The 21,594-nt window shown below is 36.5% G+C and overlaps 2 protein-coding genes and 1 pseudogene across 5 annotated transcripts; 1 reads left to right on the top strand and 2 right to left on the bottom strand.

Moving 5' to 3' along the window:
* The first annotated feature begins 417 nt into the window (after positions 1–417).
* Positions 418–3,304, top strand: LOC147546008 (syntaxin-125 pseudogene; annotated as a pseudogene). The gene is made up of 2 exons (XR_015223288.1): positions 418–457; positions 2,231–3,304. The product of XR_015223288.1 is annotated as a syntaxin-125 pseudogene (transcript).
* A 1,319-nt stretch (positions 3,305–4,623) lies between these two features.
* Positions 4,624–15,019, bottom strand: LOC147546007 (serine/threonine-protein phosphatase BSL3-like). Of its 2 annotated transcripts, XM_086633909.1 has the most exons (22): positions 14,528–14,690; positions 13,874–14,428; positions 13,592–13,652; positions 13,350–13,428; positions 13,182–13,261; positions 13,006–13,100; positions 12,815–12,914; positions 11,367–11,436; positions 10,753–10,854; positions 10,579–10,660; positions 9,714–9,893; positions 9,155–9,422; positions 8,808–9,045; positions 8,523–8,693; positions 7,797–8,035; positions 6,818–6,902; positions 6,615–6,713; positions 6,333–6,532; positions 6,165–6,240; positions 5,633–5,768; positions 5,408–5,547; positions 4,624–5,304 (listed from the first exon to the last, which is right to left on the bottom strand). In XM_086633909.1, the coding sequence occupies exons 2-22, from the start codon at positions 14,280–14,282 to the stop codon at positions 5,221–5,223; spliced, it is 2,994 nt and encodes a 997-aa protein (XP_086490035.1). In that variant the 5' UTR covers positions 14,283–14,428; positions 14,528–14,690; the 3' UTR covers positions 4,624–5,220. The 2 variants fall into 2 exon arrangements, with proteins under 2 accessions (XP_086490035.1, XP_086490034.1); XM_086633908.1 differs by having other exon boundaries at positions 8,808–9,048; positions 13,874–15,019.
* Positions 15,020–15,438: 419 nt separating this feature from the next.
* LOC147546006 (nuclear transcription factor Y subunit A-10-like) lies at positions 15,439–18,576 on the bottom strand. Of its 2 annotated transcripts, XM_086633912.1 has the most exons (6): positions 18,505–18,576; positions 18,109–18,401; positions 17,250–17,380; positions 17,053–17,124; positions 16,787–16,930; positions 15,439–16,489 (listed from the first exon to the last, which is right to left on the bottom strand). In XM_086633912.1, exons 2-6 carry the CDS (start codon positions 18,359–18,361, stop codon positions 16,073–16,075), a joined length of 1,017 nt encoding a protein of 338 aa, XP_086490038.1. In that variant the 5' UTR covers positions 18,362–18,401; positions 18,505–18,576; the 3' UTR covers positions 15,439–16,072. The 2 variants fall into 2 exon arrangements, with proteins under 2 accessions (XP_086490038.1, XP_086490039.1); XM_086633913.1 differs by lacking the exon at positions 18,505–18,576 and having other exon boundaries at positions 18,109–18,504.
* Between the last annotated feature and the right edge of the window lie 3,018 nt (positions 18,577–21,594).

Here is a 21,594-nt window from a genome sequence, read left to right as displayed (position 1 = left end):
CTTTCCAGTGCAGAGAATTCCCTGGCTGTGGCGATTTAAGAGACATAATTGATAAAGAATAGAGTGTAGGAAGCAACAAAACCATGATTCTTGGAAAATAAGTTTCATAATGAAAAAGATGATAATGCACAATACAGTTAAGAAGATAAAAAATAGTGTGAATGAGTTGCTAGAATACCAACAACAAGAAGATATGTTCAACAACCTTTGGTTGGAGTGCTTGCCAAGCTGGTTTCCACTCTATAGGTCGAGGGTTCGAGACACGGAGTCATACCCCTTAAAGTATGCTGATATTTACAAAAAAAAAAAAAAAAAACAAGAAGATATGAAGGCAAAAGTTACTTCGAGTCAAAAATATGAGCAAATTTTTCCGTACATTTCCTTTAATCGTAAGGGGTATGACCTGTTTCGCGAAACATAACGGATGGTGGTGTTAAACTGATTGATTTACCGCCAGGTAAGAGTTTTTTCCATGTTGTTGGACTTGTTTTGCGAAAACTAAAAATCAAGTTATAACTGATTGATTTACCGTCAGCTAAGAGTTTTTTCATGTTGTTGGACCTGTTTTGCGAAAACAAAAATCAAATGAAGGGAACCTCTGTGTTTTTTTTTTTTGTTGAAAGTGAGGGAACCTCTGTGTTGTCTACTTAAATCTTGGTGGCAATTGTTCAAAAAAAAAAAAAAAAAAACTTGGTGGCAGTGAGAGAGGCCATGACAAAGTGAAGAGCAAAAAAGTAAAAGAAAAGAAATGGATGTCATTAGCCATTTTCGTGTTAGATTATCTTAACTCTTACTCCAAGTTTGCTATTAAAAGAGAAAGACCTAAAAAGGGCTAAAATTTAGGGCAAGGATGAAGTTAACTATACCTAGGTGAGGAATAATTACCCAACTAAAACATGTAAATCATAATATCACAGATAGGAATAATAATGAGTTCGAGAATTGCAATTTAGATGTTCTTATTCTTACAAATCACTCTTACATATACAAAATAGATGTAGATTTTAAGTAAATACCAGAAAACAACTAGAGAGACAGACCGAGAAGACGAAGACAAAAATTAATTAAAGAGGTAATAAGGTATGGTCCATAAGGATAAGATTCAAAGTAAACTATAAATTTCTTTTGATACGAATTCAAGTATTGGACCGTGGAATTTCAACAAAAATAATAATAATATTTGGACCTTGGAAGACTTAATCAATCACAATAATTAGGAACCTTCTGAGTACGAATAGTTAGAGGAAGAAAATTTCCAAGAAATTTCATTTCATGAGTAATTTTTTAGTTCCCCTCAAAAAATCATGTCAATACAAACTTTTGCCCAATAAACAATTAAGGGGAAACCATAAAATGATTGATTTAGTCTAAAATCTAAATTGACTTGGATTTTCTTTTGGTAACCAAGCAGTAGAGGTGAACCTAAATGAAAATGAGAAGAAGTTAACATAAACTAACTTTCTACAATTGCCTTTTTAAAATTGCATCTGGAATTGTAAGATGTTGTAATCCGACTATTTCTTTTTGTTGCGAGGAACTCGACTCTCTCATATATATATATATTCCTAGTTGCAATGTTTACTTTTAAACAAAAAAAACTTTTAATATACCTCGGAGGTTATATTTGAACGACTTTGATTAAGACGTACCTAATAAGTACCAAAATTCTAAGCAAATCATAATAGCGAAACAACATAGTTTGACAAAGATGGATTAGAATTAGATAGAATCCCTAATCGGCCATGACCTAGTCTCTAGGAGAGTACTTTTCCATGTAAATGAAAACGAATAATGTCACATAACAAGAAAAGCTGGATGGCTTGTCGTGATTCATTGTTTAGATAGTTTAGTAGATCAGAAACATCGAAAACACGAATAAGATTTCTGACTGATTTGTCCGATTGGTAACCTTTTTCAAAGAGAACATAGAATTAGTCCTCGAGAGAGAAAATTATAATATATAGAGAGAGAGAGAGAGACGTCTTTGAGTAGAAATATTTGTTGACAAGTCCTTCAAGTCTCACCAGCCAAATAAGCGTGTAAGCATAGCCAACAAAGAAGACTAAAACAAATCCGCGTTTTTTCATCAAACACATTTTATCTTCCTTCTCTTTTTCAATTTCAATCCAAACTCAAACTACCACCTTCTTTAGTCTCTATAATCTTTCATTATTACCTCAATATAATCTTACCCATATTAATCTCATCTTCTATTCTTCTTCTTCTTCAGCCACCACCACCACCCCACCATGAATGATCTCTTCTCAAGCTCTTTCTTCAACCAAAAAGATGAAACAGAAGGTGACATCCAAATGGGTACCTCAACTGAAGTACTTAACTTGAATAAGTTCTTCAAAGATGTCGAAAATATCAAATACCAACTCAACGAAGTCGAAACACTTTACAAAAGTCTTCAAGATTCCCATGAACAATCAAAAACAATTCACAACTCCAAATCCATCAAACAAGTTAGAACCCAAATGGATTCAGACATCAAACTTACTCTCAACAAAGCTAAATCCATTAAACTAGCACTCGAATCACTCGACAGAGCTAACGCAGAGAATCTTAAACTCCCTGGTTGTGGTCCGGGTAGTTCATCGAATCGAACAAGAGTTTCCATTGTTAATGGACTAAGAAAAAAGCTTAAAGACACAATGGAAAACTTCAATAGTTTAAGGGAGAGAATTGGGTATGACTATAAAGAAACGGTCGAACGACGATATTTTATGGTGACAGGGGAGAAAGCTAATGAACAAACAATAGAGAACTTAATATCGAGTGGGGAAAGCGAAACGTTTATGCAGAAAGTGATTCAAGAACAAGGAAGAGGAAGAGTTATTGATACAATAGCTGAGATTCAAGAAAGACATGGTGCAGTAATGGAGATTGAGAAGAGTTTGTATGAATTACAACAAATTTTTATGGACATGGCTGTTTTAGTTGAAGTTCAAGGAGGGCAGTTAGATGATATTGAAGGAAATGTTAATAGAGCTGATTCTTTTGTGAAAAGAGGTACAAATAATTTACAGAAAGCAAGGTTTCTTCAGAAGAATTCAAGGAAATGGACTATTATTGCTATTATTTTGCTTCTTATTATCATCTTGGCTATAGTTATTCCAATTGTTAAGAAGTAAAATCTGATCAGAGTTGTTTCTGATCAGAGTTTTCTTTATTAGTACTTCTTATGGCTTTGTTCCTTCTTTTTTCCCCCCTACATGATCTTGTTTCTGCATTTTATTTTGTAATTGATGAAGTATTTGTTGATTAATATGAAAAATGTTGTTTGTTTTGTATAACTTAATTCAAGATTGTTATAAAGCAATCCCACATCGGCTGGTGAGACTGAGGGTGGTACTCCTCTTAAGAGCAAGTCCAAGGGTGAGCGGTCCCGGACTCTTATTTTCACTTTTGCGTTCAAATTTAAGGGCCTCAACTCAGCCCCTCCAAATCAACTCCAAGGGTGAGCGGTCCCGGACCCTTAAATTTGAATTTTGAATTTATCTTTTTTTTCCCCTTCCAACCACCATATTAAATTTTTTATCAACTTTTTTTCTCTATAAATACAGCTCTCTTTCTCTACAAACTCAAATCAATTTCATTACTTCTTTGTCTACAAACTTATCAAACTCAATTTCATTTCGTTTTTTAATGAATTTTAAGTTTTTAAGTTAATGAGTAATTTTTATTTTTTTTTATTTTGTTTAAAAAAAAAAAGAAAAAAATAATAATAATCCCACCGTTGGATCACCGTTGGATGTGATCCAACGGTGGGATCTGGCTCCCCAACATGACCGTTGGGAGCTCCCCAACGGTCTGTTGGGGAGGTTCAGCCGGCCCCTATTAGGGGCCGCTGAACCTTTGGGTTGGGGCTCAGCCCCCCCTCCCTTACTCCAAGAGGAGAGACCGGGGGGTTGGGCCCTTAATTTGAATTAAGGGCCCCCTCTCCCTCCCCCTTGGACTTGCTCTAAGAGGTTAAGCACCCTTCCCTAATGAGACTTTTTAAAACTGCGAGGTCAGGTGTGTCAAAGCAGACAGTATCAGCCCAGAAGGCTGATCCGCATCATCCTATAATAAAGATATTGACCTCACTCACATAAAATGTGATTTATGGCATATATGACCGTTTACTTGGTTGACGGGCTCCGGAAGGTATGGTCGAGTAGCAGGCTCTCGTGTCGTTTTCCATCCCCAGATAAGGAGGGTTCAAGTCTTAGTTGTTAGGGGGTGTCTGTTTATTATTTGGCTCGTCTGAATCTGAATCACCCAACTCAAACATACTTAAAACAGCGAAAGTAAAACCGAGTTTGTGTGAAACTGAAGAAGGGAAACAGTGGTAGTGCAAGATCAAAACCAAACTAAATCCTAATACTACTAGAGACACCTTGCTTGTCTCAATTAAATTAGGAAACTATGTTAAATTAGCAAAACAATATACCTAAATTGTAAGAAAATCACGCAATCCATCAACAAGCAGATAGTTAAAGTGAAGCTAAAGCAACAACAACAGCTAACAAAGAAGAAGACATAGAACAACCAAAAGATTGTTAATGATGGAAATTAGTTGTGAAAAAAATTACTAAAGGTGAATGCAAAAGCAAGAAAAAAAGAACGCAAACAATCTTTGAAACTTTGTTCCTTAATAATGTACAAACACAACAAATAATGAATATACAAAAGGCACCAACCACCTCTCTCTCTCTATGGTACATGCATGGACAGTAAAAATATTTATATATCTCTCCCTACCAGGCTACCACCATCATATTTTTTGATAAAACACTCCGCTTTCTTTCCTCGAAAAAATAACTTCTAACCGCATAAAGAGAAAAAAAATATAATACCTCGTAAATACCCATTACTAATCACACCAAATGCAAGACACAATCAAAGACTATAACATCTACTTCTGGTTCAATATACAATAGCTGTCCTTTTCGTGGGACTTCCACCATGGGTTTCATTCCTTTTGGTCAACCGATGATCGTCAATCTGAAACTTGGATAGTCCTCTGAGTTCATTCTATTTCTAGCGACGAGCCAGTCCTTCGTATAAAAAGCTGAAAGACGACACTATTCACTTGAAAACCCCTCATAAAGTTTGCCTTCTCCTTAAACACTTGTACTGTGTATAGAATACCCATCAGACAACCCCAGCTAATCAATATGATCTTTGGCCTGCAAAACCCTCGCAAAGAACACCTAACACCTGATCAAGAAGTTAAATCAACGCGACAGAACCTCTATCATTTGTTACTTGAGGGCGGCCTCTAGTTGGTGTTGGTGGTCTGTTAACATTGAGTTCCTAAACAAATATGAACAAGAGAAAGAGTAAGCACAAGCCAAGAAAAACGTTCAGAGCTGTGAGTGGAACTTCTTTTCTGAATTAACATAGTTTGCAGCTATACCTGCATCCATGTATCTTCTATATGGTGCTCTGGGGATACTTCAGGTGATGTACTAGCTGGTGGTATAGGATGAATGAGTTTCGGAACCACCACAAGATCTCTTCCCAAAACTAAGATCGCCCCTGCATTATTTGCAGTACCTGTGGCAATATATAGGAGACAAGATTAGGAAACCTAAACCTCATTAAATGTTCTCGAGGGGTGAATTCCGAATAGTTAACTAACCGCAATAATTGGTAGCTGAAAAAAGAGTAATCAGATGACCCTGTGCAAAACGCTCAAACCCATCCATTACACACTCGTGTGCACGTACAATTAACTGTAGGTCATTGTTGTTGCAGAATTCCATGACCCGATCAGGCTGTAAAAAAATTATTTGTGAATCATGTTTTTCTTCCGAAGGGATAGAAACTTTCAGGTTGGCAAAGAGAATTTTTGCAAGCAATGCTCGCAGTCAAGTAAAAATCAAGGGATAGTGAAACTATTTTATCGATGGGCTTAAATCGATCTCTCTATGGCGTTACTTCGTTTGACGTTCCACGTTCCACCGGTGGTAGATGGAAGGGAACTAATAATACTGGCTTTTAAGAGGTATCATTACCTTATTTTACAAAGATCAAAGGGTAAAGTCAACTTACTTCATCCCAAGTAAAATATCGGTATACAAAATATATCTAAGTTAATATCATGTCAAATCATCGAAATACACAAAACGAAACCGAGAAGGTATGCAAAGAAATGAGAGAAACGTCCTCACCCCAAAAGTTACTAAACCAGGGCCTCTGGCATTTGGACGCAAGCCTTCAACACTATCATTTTCTGTGGGATCGGACCTATAAAAAAGAGATAATTAGAGAAAAGGATACGAACAACTCAAATTTGAAGCATAAGATTTATTAGTACCAAGAATATACAGTGTACTGACCAGAGTAAATCCATAAGGACCACTGACCCTGCTTCCATTGCAATAGGACGTTGAAGGCTCTCAATCTGTTCAATGTAATTTATTGACCTCCCAATGCCACCATGCATGCAGATAATTTTCTTTTCAATCAGAGCTGCCAAAGGAAGCCAATTAAATAATCGATTTATCCGATGCCAAGCCCAGATGCCATCCCTCTCGCCCTATCAGCACACAGATTAAATTAATTGATATAATAAATAGACAGAGCAAAAGTATATGCAACTACATAAGAGTATGACATACCAATCGTTCAATGCACTCAATCCTAAAGCCAAACAGAGCATTGATATCTGCTGCCTCATGGTTTCCACGAATCAAATGTACATTTTGTGGATGCTCAACCTGGATCAATGCCAAATATATAATTGAACCTTGATCTCAGTGAAAAACAGAGTTACATAGCCTCAAAGACTACCATTTTTTGCGTACATCAAATAACAGTGTACCTTCAAAGCAAGCAAAAGGCTAATGGTCTCCAAGCTGTGTTGGCCTCGGTCGACATAATCACCTAAGAAGAGGTAGTCAATGTAACTGCAAATCATTGAGAGAATAAGTTTGGGTTAACAAATGTACTTGTGTCATCTATCATGACATAGCTAATAATGCATAGCTTCGGGATTTAGAGTGCTGAAAGGAAACGCCATCTGAACAGTTCCAGAGAAAATGGAGTTTGAGAAAAAAAATACAAGTATACAACTATAAGGAACTAAGTGCTTTGAAATTTAATGGTTGACTTGCTAGTTGAGCAAACTTAATTTTTTTTAAACATTTCGTAGGGTTGCTTAGTTAAAATTTACAATGACTAAATTTGTCACGATGATCTACATGGTTAGATTTTCCTCGAAAAATCGAAATAAGTAAATAGCCTGCATCCATCTCCATGTGGGAGGAAAAACGATGAACATAATTCAACAAAATTAAGATCCGAATACAAGATAGTTGTACGTGATTTTTCAAGATTTCTGAAGGGAGCACATGACGATGATCCAAGGGTAAGCTGATGTTTCCCTCATCAAATCATTCTATTATGTAAGCATTTTCATACCACTAAAACAGCTACTCCAAACAAACATTGGATTGACATCTGCAAAATAATTTGGTGGCCCGGACAAACAAAAATAAATTAACAGTAGATGATCCTGCACAAATTAGCCCTTGGATCATCAGAGATCCAAAAAAGATTTTGTAAGTTGTGATCAGTAATAAGCAAGTCAATATCAAGTGAAGTTTGGAAGAAAAATAGTAGAAGCAAAAAAGAAAACAAAAAGACTTGACAGTAAATAACAGATTGACACCAATACATCATATGCATGTTAGAGACATAAGTTTTTTAACATAAACACTTTTAATATTTGAACAAGAGGATCCATACAATATCATATTCGTCCAGGTCAACAAATGACAAATGAAATAACAAAGACTCACGATATATCTCCCGCTGTTGAAGGTGATCCGTACTCATCAAACAGGCGCATAAGATCCCCAAATTGTCCATGCAGATCACCAAATATTTTAACAGGAGCTTTGATCTGAAGAACACTTGGTTCAATTGAAAATATCCTCTCCGCACTATCACAAAGGTTTGCTATTTCATTGCAATCTAAGAAAAATTGCCTCCGAACAGAAGGTTTCCAACCACGAGGTTTCAGAAGATGAGCTATCACCTGAAAATGAGATGGACCAGATGATACCTCAAGTAAAGTTACATACTTTATGCTGATCTTCTACAGTTAGCAAATAATAACTGTGTAAGCAGTTATTTACAGTTTTGCATAACAAAAAAAAAAGAATACTTTTCTAGAGTCCGGGTACAACTAAATTTAAAATGAGTACACATACATGCAGAGGATACAAGAAGATTTCGAACTTCTACTGTAGGTACCACTCTTCCACTATGCTATATTGAGTTTAATTTTCCCTGCTTATATTATTCGTAACAAACATACATAAACAATATCCTTTTCGATGAAAGTTGTCAAGCATTTGCATAGAACCATTTTCTTATATGCAAAAAAAAAAAAACTGTTCAGAAGTCGTGATAGACTAAGTAATTTTTTTTATGATTATAAGTCTATCCAGTATAAAGAAACACCCTTTCCCTGATAAGAACAGCCTACAATGATCAGATATATCTATACTAGCCTCTTGTACCTTCTTTGGTACACTGTTGATGGACATTTGTCTATCTAACAACTTCCTAGCTGCGGTGGCGCTTTCTGGGGTACCATAGCTAACCCGTCTGCCTTCATTCTCAAATTGATCTATTGAAAGTTGTCTGACCATTCCACCCAAAGCTCCCCCAGTCTCTGCAGCAACAACCACCTGCAAGTATATAGAAAATATAGAATAAATCCAGATCATATGCAAAAAAACTGTCTTCTTCCTACCCAACCTAACACTCAAATTATTCAACACACACAAATATCTTATACTGACAGCTCTGTGATGCAGCCGAACTCCAAGGGATGGAGTATTGTTTAATAGAGTAGAATCAGGCATCTTTATTAAGGTAGAGATCTCTTTCCCGCTGGGAGTAGCCTCTGCCCCTCGATCTCTCTCTGGCTGTTCAACTTCTCCAGTCACTTGTCTCTCTTTTGCAGCAGCTAATGCAGCAGTAATAGCCTCAGCTTCTTCTGCTGATGCTTTAACTAAATACTCTACACCTTTACTCAATCTCCTGCAGCATCATTTTTCTAATTCCTAAGTAATTCATTTCACAATAAGAAGCCAAGTGTACTAGTGCACCTAGTGAACTATCAGAGTAGGCATCATGGGTAGGATACCTGTTGCCATGAAGCACAGCGTTTTCAGTGCTTATATCAGTATATATATCGCCATTTACAGGAGGAGCGACAGGATTTCCAAGCACAACTGCACCATCTGGCCCTCCTTCAGGATTCACTTGCCTAGAGTTTTCATCAACAAAACATCTTCCGGTTAATCTTCCACCTTGAACATTGGCTGCAGCTACTGCAGCAGCGTGCGAAGCTGCACTAGTTGTTTCCACAGCTGCCAGATCTTCAGCAACAAGCAGGTCATCCAATAAAATGCCTATAATAAAACACAAATTGGAGTAAATATGTCGCTCACCAAAATACAGACCCATTATAACTATAAATACAAACTATACCTGCAGAAGTCAGTCACAGTACACTAAACTTCTTTCATAACTAGTGACAATTTGATAGATTGTATCTTGGGTTATACTAGTCCTCATATTTACACTCAATACAGAAAAGGATGTACATCTAGATTGAAAAACCAAAAGTGACATTATATGTATAATTCGCCAGAACTTTGATATAGAATATTTGATAACAATTTGCATCTCCCATTTCTTACCACCACGTAGTCCACCATACATGAAGATCAGGTCGCCTATTGCTGCAGCAGCATGTCTACAACGCCTTGTTAATTCAACAGCCGCATCTCCACCAGCTGCATCAGCACTATATCTGCCCGTCCTTGGACTTGTGACAACAGATTTTGTATCACACCAAACGCCTGCGGCAGTATCCAAGACTACATACAGAAAAACAACAGATCAAGGAAGGGAGAAATGTTATGGTAGGTTTGTCATATAGGTATTATCATTTATCATTGTATATCAATCATAAAATAAAATAAGCATTTCAGACATATCGCCAGCCTTAGTTCCCAGACTCACCTTGAACACTTTGAGGTAAATTCTTACGCTAAAATCATTTGAATGTATTAGCGGAACTTGTTCCAAAAAAAATAGATTTTGAAATAACAAGATTAACTTAATTTCTAGCAGCAGAAATGCAGGATGCGACCAGATATAACATGTTTATTTAAGAAATGATCACTTTAAAGACTAAAGCACAAGACTAGTACCTTGTCATATTCCTTCCCAGGTTTGACAGACAATTATATGTATCTAGTTTTCTAGCCTCTAGGCATTTGTAATGTCTAAATGTCCCAAAGTTTAAATGTTAGTATTGTGCAAATCTCACTACCAAGAAATTGTAAAATATGATTATGGGGCCAGATAGGCTGAAAGCGTAAGATTAGGATTAAAACGGGAATCTCTTCAAAGATGATAACATCACTTAGACACTTAATCACCAGACCAGAACAAATATTTCTTGCTTCCAATCTTATAATTAACCCTATACTTTCTGATCAAAGGGCTTCCACATTAATAGGATCCATGGAACCATACTCAATAACCATAAAAGCTTACCTGCAATGCTTGAGGAATCTTCTACCGTTCGTCCACCACCAAGTGCGCCCCCGGACACATGGAGTCGTGCATTCACGAAAACCTAGAGAAATTATTATATCTATAAGATTGTCGATCAGAAAATAAATCCATATGCAACAAATCTACGAAAAGAAAGAGAAAAGTGAAACATACTGCTGCGTGTTGATATCTGGGAGATGGTGAAACACCAGGAGCAATTGCCCATTCCCAACGACCATCTCTATGTTTTGCAAGACCATAAGCACTTGCCAATGGCTATAAGAACAAATCAGCATGAGGTTAATCAACCTAGATGAGTAAACTACAGAGAGATGAAAACCAGTTTAGAACTGAAAAATCGATGTACAATTGATTTAAATATTAATTACATGAAATAATAGAATTGGTATCTATTGGTCACTAGATATGCAGCTAGTTTAGCACTACTTCTTGAAGGCAGTCCTCTTCACCAAGAAACCTACATAACAACCTATGCTACTGTAGCTGAAAAGGTTAATTTTTTTATTCGCTACTCCTGAGCCAACACCATAAGAAGACTAAATGTTCATTCAACCTTGATTTAGTTCAAAAGATTAGAACAAGGACATATGCTACATTCAAGAGTAATAGGTGATAGCTACTTGTGGTGATGTAACACTGTTACAACCTGGGCTTCACATTTTGACTGGTACAGAGATATATACTCTCATCTACCAAAGCAAGTTCAGTTAACCTCTCATCTAACACAAAATACAATATGCATTATGAATAGTCTGTTTTTAACTTACCACACTGTTTGCATCCCTCCCTCCACAAAGCAAAAGAAGACCATCAGACCTTGCACTTGCAGTCGCATACCTATTACAACAGGGATATGAGGTCAAGTTTGAAAAATCTTCAACCAAAGGAACTTGATAACGTGATTCAACCAAAGTTATAAAGAAATACGGATGATGGAAATTTCAATCAGCATATGGCGAGAAAGGAGAATAAAATCTAAAAGAACAAATATTGCTCTAGTTGTTGACAGCCTGACACCTCATATTTTGACCCCAAGAGGGCAACTCCGAGCTACTAATCAGAAGTATGAGGTCTCACACTCCTACTGTATGTTTTTTTTTTAATAAGGTGATTGAATTATAAAGGAAAAGGGACAATAATGTACAAGCCAAGACGGCGAAAACGACAAAAGAAAAAAGGAAAAACAAAAAGCAAGAAACGAAAAGCAAAACCCGACACCATCAAGATTACATCGATGAGATGAAAGCCCCCCAATTCCCCACTATGTCCGAAAACGATCTATATTTAGCCCTTGGAATGTTTCGGCTCCAATGAAACACAAAACATTTAGCTGAAAAAATTATATCTTCCACAGTCCCTGTCTTGTCGGAGAAGATTATTGAGTTCCTAGAACTCCAAAGTGCCCAAAGAATAGCCTTAGGGATCATGTTTATGATCGGATTTCTCCCTTTATACTCTCCCCAAGTAGCCAAGAGATCTAAAACTGAAGCTGGGGTAACCCACGAAACCCCCAGAGAGACTATGAAATACCGCCATACATTGTAGGATATATCACAGTGAATAAAAAGGTGCGAACTTGATTCCTCATCTTTCTTGCACATCGGGCACCTATTGGGGGTGGAGCAGCCACGCTTTCTCAACAAATCAATAGTAGGAACCCGCCCTAAACACGCCACCCAAAGAAAGAAAGAGACCCTCTGAGGAACGTTCCGTCTCCACACATCCAGGAAAACCTCAGACTCTCGGCCAGAGAAATTAGACAAAACTTCATAGTAAGACTTAACAGAAAGCTCCTTGCTCTCCGATGCCATCCATTCCCTCGCGTCCGAGCTGTTGGATAAGGAAACCTACCCAATAAAGATATTAACCGATTGAAATCATCTACTTCCCAATCTCTGAGCCTGCGTCTCAACGGAATTGACCAAACCCCTTCCACGGAATCAAAGAACTCGGTTATCATATATTTCTTATTTGAATTTCAGTTAACAGTAAGTTTCCGTTTCATTTGTCAAACAACAAGTTACCATTTCCTTTGTCAAACAATAAGTGAACTCATGAACGAGCTCCTATCATAAGCAAATAAGCAACACTTGTACAGTATTTTGGAAAAAAAGGCTTCGATGATATCATAGTACTATGTAGAGCATATCACCTCATATGTAATTGCATAATATCATTACATATGAGATCAAAGAACGCGAGGCAGGAAATGTACATGCACGGAGGCGGACCTTCCCCTTCTGGCTCCAACTTGCGCCATTCATAAGGCTTGGCAGCTGTATCTAGGGCCCAAACATCAGCTAGCGCTCTCTTCCCTGGACACCATTAAAATAAAGTTCACCTACATTAAAGCATGAAGAGTGGACGCTATGTAAAAGGCATCAGACTCTGAAAATATAAGCTTACCATCATTTCCACCAATTGCCAATAGAAATCTTTGCCCAACAAGAGCCATAACGTGTCCATAGCGAGGGCCGGGACCAGGACCTTGGACAACCACCCTGAGAATGCGACAAAAAACTTCTTAACAAAAAAAAAAAGAAGCAAATCCATTTAAGCAGCTAAGTTATCTCAGTGTGTACCTGTGCCATCTCGGTCGCTGTTGTGTGAGATCAAGAACATGAAGGTCCTCAGTAGATAAACCAGCTGGACCAATTCCTCCCTAAGATGAAACAAATAAGATATAGTGAGGCTCCACTCTATATGTAATCTTTCAGAGTCATATAACCACTACTCAACTTTATACTGACCTGAATTACTACCATTGTACCTACGGCAGTAGCTACATGTGCTGCCCTTGGCGAAGGTTGTTCTCCGGGCGGAGTAACCCTGAAACAACACCCAACGCACCAAAAAAAAAACATATTATAATTGTCGAACAAAAACTGACATCTAAATCTTCATCAACCTGAATTATGCACAAGTGCATAAACTCAAAAATCATATAGGATCAAAAGAAATGAAATCAAGTAATCAGCACTCAAAAGCTTACTTAGTCCATTTATTAGACAAAACATCATAACAGTGAACATCAGCAGTGGCACCTGCTAGCCCTGCAATTCAATGATCGTAAGTCGTTAATGGTTGACTCATTTAACCTAATATACAATTCACTTCTCATTCTCTTTCAGAAAGATTGTTTCGGGAATTTAAGAGGAGGTGAACTAATGCTTATATTTCAATGCTTAGAACCTAAATTAATGTTGTTAAATTAGGGTTTAAAGGTATAACAACAACACACAATCTAACAAACAAAATAAAGGAAATAACATACGAATGCCAGCACTAACAGCTGGAGAAGGGGGGCCAGAAGCAGCAGAATTGCCCTCCAGAGCAGTGGCGCCACCAAATAAAATGAGTCTAGGACCAATATATCCAGGAGTTCCTTCTTCTCCAACTGCCGCCACCGCAGTCAATGTATGACCACACCTTGGACCAGGTCCATCTTCTTTCTTATCCATTAGAGCATTCACGACGGAGTAAGTCGGAGCTGGTCTTGGTCCTGCCACAACTTGAGATTGCGAAGATGGAGAAGATGAAGAATCACTTGATTCCTCGGCAACACCGAGCTGGTCGTCATGTCTTTCGACAGATGAAGAGATCGATGAATCATCTGGAGTGGTTTTGTGATTCTGAACCGGATCTTGATCGATTTCCGACGCCATTGATGAATCAACATCCATCTTCTCTTCACCTCCGACGCCCTGATTGAGTGAAAATCAACTATTAGATCCAAACTTCTTCAATAACAGCATTGTGCGTTTTCCTCAATCAAGAATCAAGAATTTCATTTCTTGTTTGTCACCAATAAATCCCTCACTTCACCGATCTAATAATTAGGAGGTAATCAATAATTAATAAACAAATTTCAGGTTTTCCCTGAACTATTAATAAGTGAAGGAATCAAAATTTAGGTTTCAAACTTTACTCTTTATTTCTCAAAATTAGGTTTTCCCTTCAATTTCTTCACTCAAGCAAATGGCGATCTTTTTCGATAATCCGGGAATCGAAATTATGTTAATCATCGCCATATACGAATCTCGATGTCAAGCTTCTTCCAGGTATCACGTGATTACTTCATCTTCTTAATCAAGACTCACAGTTTAGTCGTAAATTACCCTTAAGATTGCTTTTTAAACTTTCAAATCTGACCGCTTAATTGTTCCTGGAATCCAAAGTTGATTGAAATATAAAATGTTATTTGGTCTGAAATTGGGGGCCTGACCACACAGGCCAGAGACTGATGTGACAAACTCCCATTAGTCTATCTATGTGGAAAGAGATTTGGCTCGATCAATAAGAGTCGACCATATCAGCCTCCATGATAGTTTCCAACTGCATGGGCAAATAACATTTTTCGTGGTAGGCTTGAATGGCTATCCCAATAGTCTTTTTCTTATTTAGGTACTCATCTTTGTTTAGGCTTCTATTAGAAAGTTTCAATCTGTTTTTACTTAAAGTTTAGTTTCTCTAACATTTCAGGCAACCCGGCTCCCGGGTAGGGGAAAGGCTTCTTTCTAAATCCCAAATGGGTCTAAATCCCAAAAGGGTCAATTTTCGAGTGGTTATGATATCAGTGGTGTTTCATGAGAGGACCGAAAGTTTCGTTCTCTTTAGAAAAATAGGTCCAAGACTTCAGGCTTAAAGAAGATAATACTCAAAAAGGCATCGAAATCAGTCATTAGGTTGGCTCATTGAGAGGACCTTCTTGCCAAGAAATTGAAGATATATCATAGAGTTTATGAACGACATTGGAAATTCTTTTTGCTATTGTTTGCATTTCTGCAAAAGAAGCCCAAAGGTATCATTTTCAAAATCGAAGATATAGCATATAGTTCCTAGACGAAATTTAAGATAGATTAGCTTTACTAGTGAATCCGCAGAAAAATGTCGAAAGCATAATACATTTTATTAATACAGATATACCACACAAAACATAAATAGTCTCTTACAAAGCCGAGAGACTCGAAATACAAAATGCTAGACATCAAACTTCAGCACAAACCACTTGACACAACATAGGATACCGACATATATAGCTTCGTTTAACAACTAGCTCAACCTTTCGGGTTGATTTTGTCAAAGAACTAGTACTTATATAATAGTACCAAACCCGAAACTGAAAACTATTGCTTCCAGTTCTGAGTAAGGTTAGTTAACTACATTAAGAATTTCAGTGTCATTAACAGTCCTGAAATGGTTTTTTGGGACTATTTTCAGATACTGAAATAGACCTTAATGTATAAGCCAAGGATGAATTGCCATCGACCAAACAGTGGGGAAAAACCCTCAACCAGAACCAATAACAGTAGCCGTAAACGGTACTGCGATTTAGTTCCTTCATTTGGTTGATCACAAGGAAAGGGTTGCTATTCGAGTAAATGACAGAAAGGTCGCCGAGTTTTCTGATTAAAACCATGAAAACTAAGGAGAACCAATACTGCAACTTACAGCAACCACGTTTCTCTTGTCGTCAAACTTTAAGCAGGTCACAGCAACCATCTGTTGCTGTGACCCACTTGTGGGGGCATAGTGAAACTTGCCCACCATCGAGCATGTTCGAGAGACTGTAGAAAGTAGATGGACGGAAATGGTCAGTCGGAGAACAGTAGAGATCTGCCCTAGAAAACATGCTAGTTACTTCTGATCCAGACAAGTTTGACCTGCTGCCATTTGCTTCCTGAGGAGGTGAATTTGCATTTCTTCCATCTGAATACAAAACTTCAGAAATCAAAGACCCAGATCCCGTCGAAAGTTGATTGCCACCTGCTACTTCTAAGCTGAAGCTGGCGCAACCTTTTCCTTTGCTTGCATTCTTTGACAGGAAACGGCCTCCACTTCCTCTTGCTCTACGCATTGCGTGGAGGTGGCGAGATTCGTGAAGGTAACGCTGTTAATAACCAACATTTAAAAACTTTAATAAGGATTCATTAGGGAATTTAGTTTATTCTTTTCATCGCTCAAGCATTTCGAACATTTAATTTGTTTTCATGAACCTAAAATGAAGAGAAATGCTTCGTTCTCGTAAAAGTTTTACTCATATATAGTTTGACTCATAAGTTGATGTAACATCTTCCAGAACACATACTTTCTTCAACATGATTATAATTCAGAAGTAGAGACGGTTTCATCAATCTACCAAGTAAGACTCTAAGTGATTCTAGCAATTCTCAAGAGAAGATTGTACCTTACGAATTCGGATGTCTTTATTTTTCATCTGTGCCTTTGCACGAGATTGTCGACGTAGAAGTATTCTACGATACTGCTTAGCATTTACAAAAGTTGGTCCATCTTCCGTGTTGATACTCAATGGCAACATCATTCGACCTTGCTGTATTATTGTGAATTTGTGATAGAGTAAGTTTAATAAACCAAAAAATGGTAATTCAGTTAAACAATGACAGTTGAAATAACTGTTTGAGGCTTTTCCGAGATTAGAGTAGGGTAACCAACCGTCGATTGAGTTGATCCATAAGTCCCTAGTATGCCATAACATTGATTGATGTTGGGATAATTTCCATAAACCTTCATTCAAGATGAAAACAGATAACAAATCAGTACATTTTTAGGATCTCGAAAGGGGAGGAAAACGAAAGAGCAGTCATCATCAAGAAATGAAATTACTCAAGAAGATTATCAAGGAACATTACCATAGCAGGTTGCCCAAGTCCTAACTCGAAACAAGCTTCGTGTTCCGGCCGAGAAGTCAGTCGATGAAATTCAGGCAATGCTGCTTGAAAATTCTCAAACTTTTGCACCTTGGTTGAGTCCTTGACATCACCTAAAGAATAAGTAGTATCAAATAAGAAGGTATTTGTAATAATTTCCAAAAAACATTATATAAAAATGTCTAGGTCAAACTATGATGTTTGAGGTTTGGGTAATGATTAGTATTCAAATAGACATGGGAGTATTCTACTATATCTTATAGCTCGTATTAAAGCAGTAATAAATGAGCTTGAGATCATTAAATCATAGTTTGTTTCCTTAATTTTGACATGACAACTATCGTATGAATTTAAAAATCCACTCATGTTTTAGATAACAGAGACAATGAACTTTCGAACAGAAAAAAATGTACTATTTTGATTGTCATAATGTGAATCTTACCGTATCAAACATTTTTCAAATTAATCAATTATTTTTGAAGTATAAAACGAGGAATATTCCCTAAAACAAAATAAGTCAAAACCCCTTGATAGTTGACAAACTACATTTGCAATATTCTAGTGTATGTTATATAAAATATAAATCAACCTTATAGTTTATGTTATACACACACAAAAATATACTAAATTAGTTATATAAATGATCTAACGTTGTACTAACTGACGTTCTGTAAGTGTTAAAGACGCCTCCGACGATGCAAATTTAATGGTGAATTTGTGAAGGAGGGAGTAAGGAGGCGCCTTTAACAGTTATGAGAGGTGCTTTCATCAAAACTTTCTTTTTCCAAATATGTCTGAAAAACAGTGTATAAAAGAAGAGTTAAAAGATAAAAAAGTTTACCAGGAAAAAGAGTGAATTGGGAAGTAGTGAAGTTCTCCTTGTGAGGGTAATAATCAAGATGATTAGGAGCCTCTTTGAGTTGATGATCATCAAAACTAAAACAAGGGTTTTCCATGGATGATAAAGATGACTTCAGTTGATGGTGACCAAAAGACTGATCTCCAAAACCCAACTGAGATCCAAAAAGACTAGTACTACTCAACCAAGCTGAAGTTACAGGTGATGAAGTCTGTTTGAATGTTGAAGTATGCATTGTGTCTTTTGAAAGTGGGGATTAAACAGTTCTTTCTTACCTGCAAAATTTAAACCCATCAAAATTATTCAATATTTGATCATCAAAACAGAGAGAGTTAGAAAACAGAGAGAGTGGGGAAAGAGTGAGGAGAGAGAGATTACAGTTGAGGAAGAAGGAGGCAAAATGGATTTAGGGAGGACTCGTGTCTGTGTAATATGAATCCAAGGAGGAGAGAGGGGGGGCTGAAATCTAGAGAGAGAAATATAGGAAAGAAATGTTAGTGGGGACTACAAGGCAACAACCAATGAATTCAAGTCTTCATGCCTTCATGGATGGGTTTTGTACTTTGAGAATTAAAATAGTTAGATATGCTTGTTATCTTTTCTAGCTATATTCTTTTGTTATTACATGTTGTGCTCTTAATAATACCTAACTAAATACTCCTAATTCTTTTTGGTTTCTATTGCAATTTAGCCACTCACTTGTTTTTAAATATAGCTTTTCTTTTTAACAAAAACAAAAGCATTTCTAAAATTACCACCTCTCAATCCAATGTCTTTTAAGATTTATCATGTCATCCCTCATCTTTTCAATAATTAGAAAGGCCTCTTAAGTTCTTGAGGATGGAGAGTCATAAGTTCAAGAGTTACTTTCTCGGCTTTGGGTTCTCTCACCCAAAAACGAGATCAAGAGGCGAGGTTTTTCCGACACTTATAACACACCTATGCACCACTCGAAATCAATTTGGGATTAACTTGACAATCTCGCCCTCACACATTGGTTTGTTAACCTTCAGTATCTATTGGAACGAGACTTATTATATTTATATTTTAATATTAGAGTCAGGTGGTCTTGAGTTTGCTCACTACAAAAGGTAGCTCAAAATGTAAAACTTTTCTTATACTTATAAAATTACCCAGCATTTTCTACAATCAATGAAGAATTTTTCTAACAGTTTCTTTTCTGCATAAATTATGCATAATGTTATGAGAAATTGGTAAAACTTCATTGGTCTTACTAATTCTAATTCATCTTATTCATGGAAATGAAAAAAGAATTCTAGCTCAGTATATGAATTTAAAATATCTACATGTTACAATAGTCTTTCTTAGACCTCTAATTTTAATTTGTCAACATCATTAACTTAGGTTTGAGGTAGAAATTTTCAACATTTAAGAATACCGTATTTTATTTTTATTTTTTTTGATGAAAGAATACCTTGTTTTATTTATTATATGTATAACGTTGGTGACTTGGTGCAATAGAAATAAGATGACTCAAGAATTATCTTCCATTTAGATTGGCCCTTGAAATAAAGGGTGTTCCCTAGGAAATGGTTCAAAATACAGCAATCACAAGACTGTCTGCCCTAAAAATAGATATGTATAGCACAACAGCAATGGGAAAGTATGAGTTGTCTGCCCTATAATTAGTAACCTAACTGCCCTCGCACTACCTCTTGAAGGGACAATATTAAATACTCACACCTTTAATCTACTATCCATTCCTTTAATATATTTTTGGAGGCAAGATTATATTTTATCAGTACTTTAGTCTTTAGGTAAAGAATGGTTAAAAAATAGGAAAATTCTACTTCTTCCAATAAAATTTCTAACTTTTATGTCCGAGTTGAAGCAACAACAGTGAAAATTTATTTAGGGAGATGCTAGAGTGCCCAGTTTTTAGCCCATTAAATTGCCCAGCTGATGTGGAATCACTAAAAGACAAGGGTTTTTCAAAGTTTGATTACGGTGGGGACCGCTTTTATTTCTAAATAAGGAAAGTTGGGCATTTTAATGGGCAAAATTGCTGGGCACTCTATCATTTCCCATTTATTTAACCTCGACATCCACTTAAATTCTAAGGTTGGGATTCCATGCGTGGTAATGTAAATACTTTGGTGAACTATTATGCTGAAACATCTAACACTTCTCTTAAAAATGTTACAAAAACAATAAAACGGTTTTTTTTTATCATTCACTAGTTTAGGTGTCAACTCTTGTCAGGAAAAAAAACATTCAATTACATAAAGAAGATATGAGATTAAATCTAGCTTTCTAGTGTTTCCAAGAGCACAATTTTTTTACCCTCCTAATTGTTCCTGGTTTCCTAATGATTTTATGGAAAATGATATATACTTGGCCCGAACATCATTCTCAGCATGTTTTGGTTGTTGACGCAGCATGTCCAGAGTTGAAAATACGTATGCCATGTCAGCAGACGGGTTATTTATGAACATAATTATCAGTTTGTAGTACACCATTATAATTTTGTTATGTTTTTGCTTCCGAACAACCAACTAACCACGAAAAGTTATTTTTCATTAGTTGGAACTCGTCGGTATATTTCTTTTTCTCGCTTTTCTTGGCAGGAATATGTAGATTGATGAGAAAAACAACTCCTCCTTAGAGTGACACCAATGACCAACCATCTGAATTGTTTGCTTTTAGTCTTTACTATCAAATATTATCTTTTCTTAGAAGAAAGTCAAAACATCCTTAATTAGGACCATTAATGTACAACCCATGTCCTGGTGTCCTTTCTTCCAATAATTTTTGGTGGAGAAGGAACACTTAGATTAATAGAAAACCAAATCCATGATGGTCAATACCTAATCTCAAAGGAGAATATGTGAATTCTTACTTTTAGTTTGTGCCATCCAATATAATTTTTCTCAAGTAGAAAGTCAAAACAGTTCAATGTCACCATCATTAGATAATTCTTCTTTACAGGTTAGGGAAACCCTTCACTCTCCACTCTCCATTGTGGTAAGATTTATGAATTAAATACTTTTGTCATTGTGGTCAGTATTTTTTTAACCCATGTTGGCATGTTATAGATGTAGAAAGAGTTATGGAAAACTTTTATGTGATTGGGAAACTTAATTCCTGGGGTCCATATATGATGTACATTACAGTTCTGTCTCAATTAAGTAATCTTTTAGGGTTTGGCTAAGAGGACCCATGACAATATTGGGTTTACATCTCTTTCATTCCTTGTCATTATCATCAACTTAGTTATTCTGTAATTGCTATAGTAGATAGTCTTTCTTTTGATAGTATAGACGTAAAGAAAATCTCCATTCTTTTTTGTATGATGTGTGAAAGCATGACTCTGATAAGGTACGTGGTCTAATTCTAAACAAACAATATTATGGTTGTAGTAAGAAAAAGAAAAAACATCATACCCTTGTAGTAAAAAAAATATTACCGTTAATAATAACTAGTAACCTTTTAGTATTTATCTGTGAT

The sequence above is a fragment of the Eschscholzia californica genome, unplaced genomic scaffold (assembly GCF_041429995.1).
Source record: "Eschscholzia californica isolate CP2 unplaced genomic scaffold, dmEscCali1.0.p SCAF_4, whole genome shotgun sequence".
Taxonomy (NCBI): domain Eukaryota; kingdom Viridiplantae; phylum Streptophyta; class Magnoliopsida; order Ranunculales; family Papaveraceae; genus Eschscholzia; species Eschscholzia californica.
This window is presented reverse-complemented; position numbering and strand designations above follow the sequence as displayed.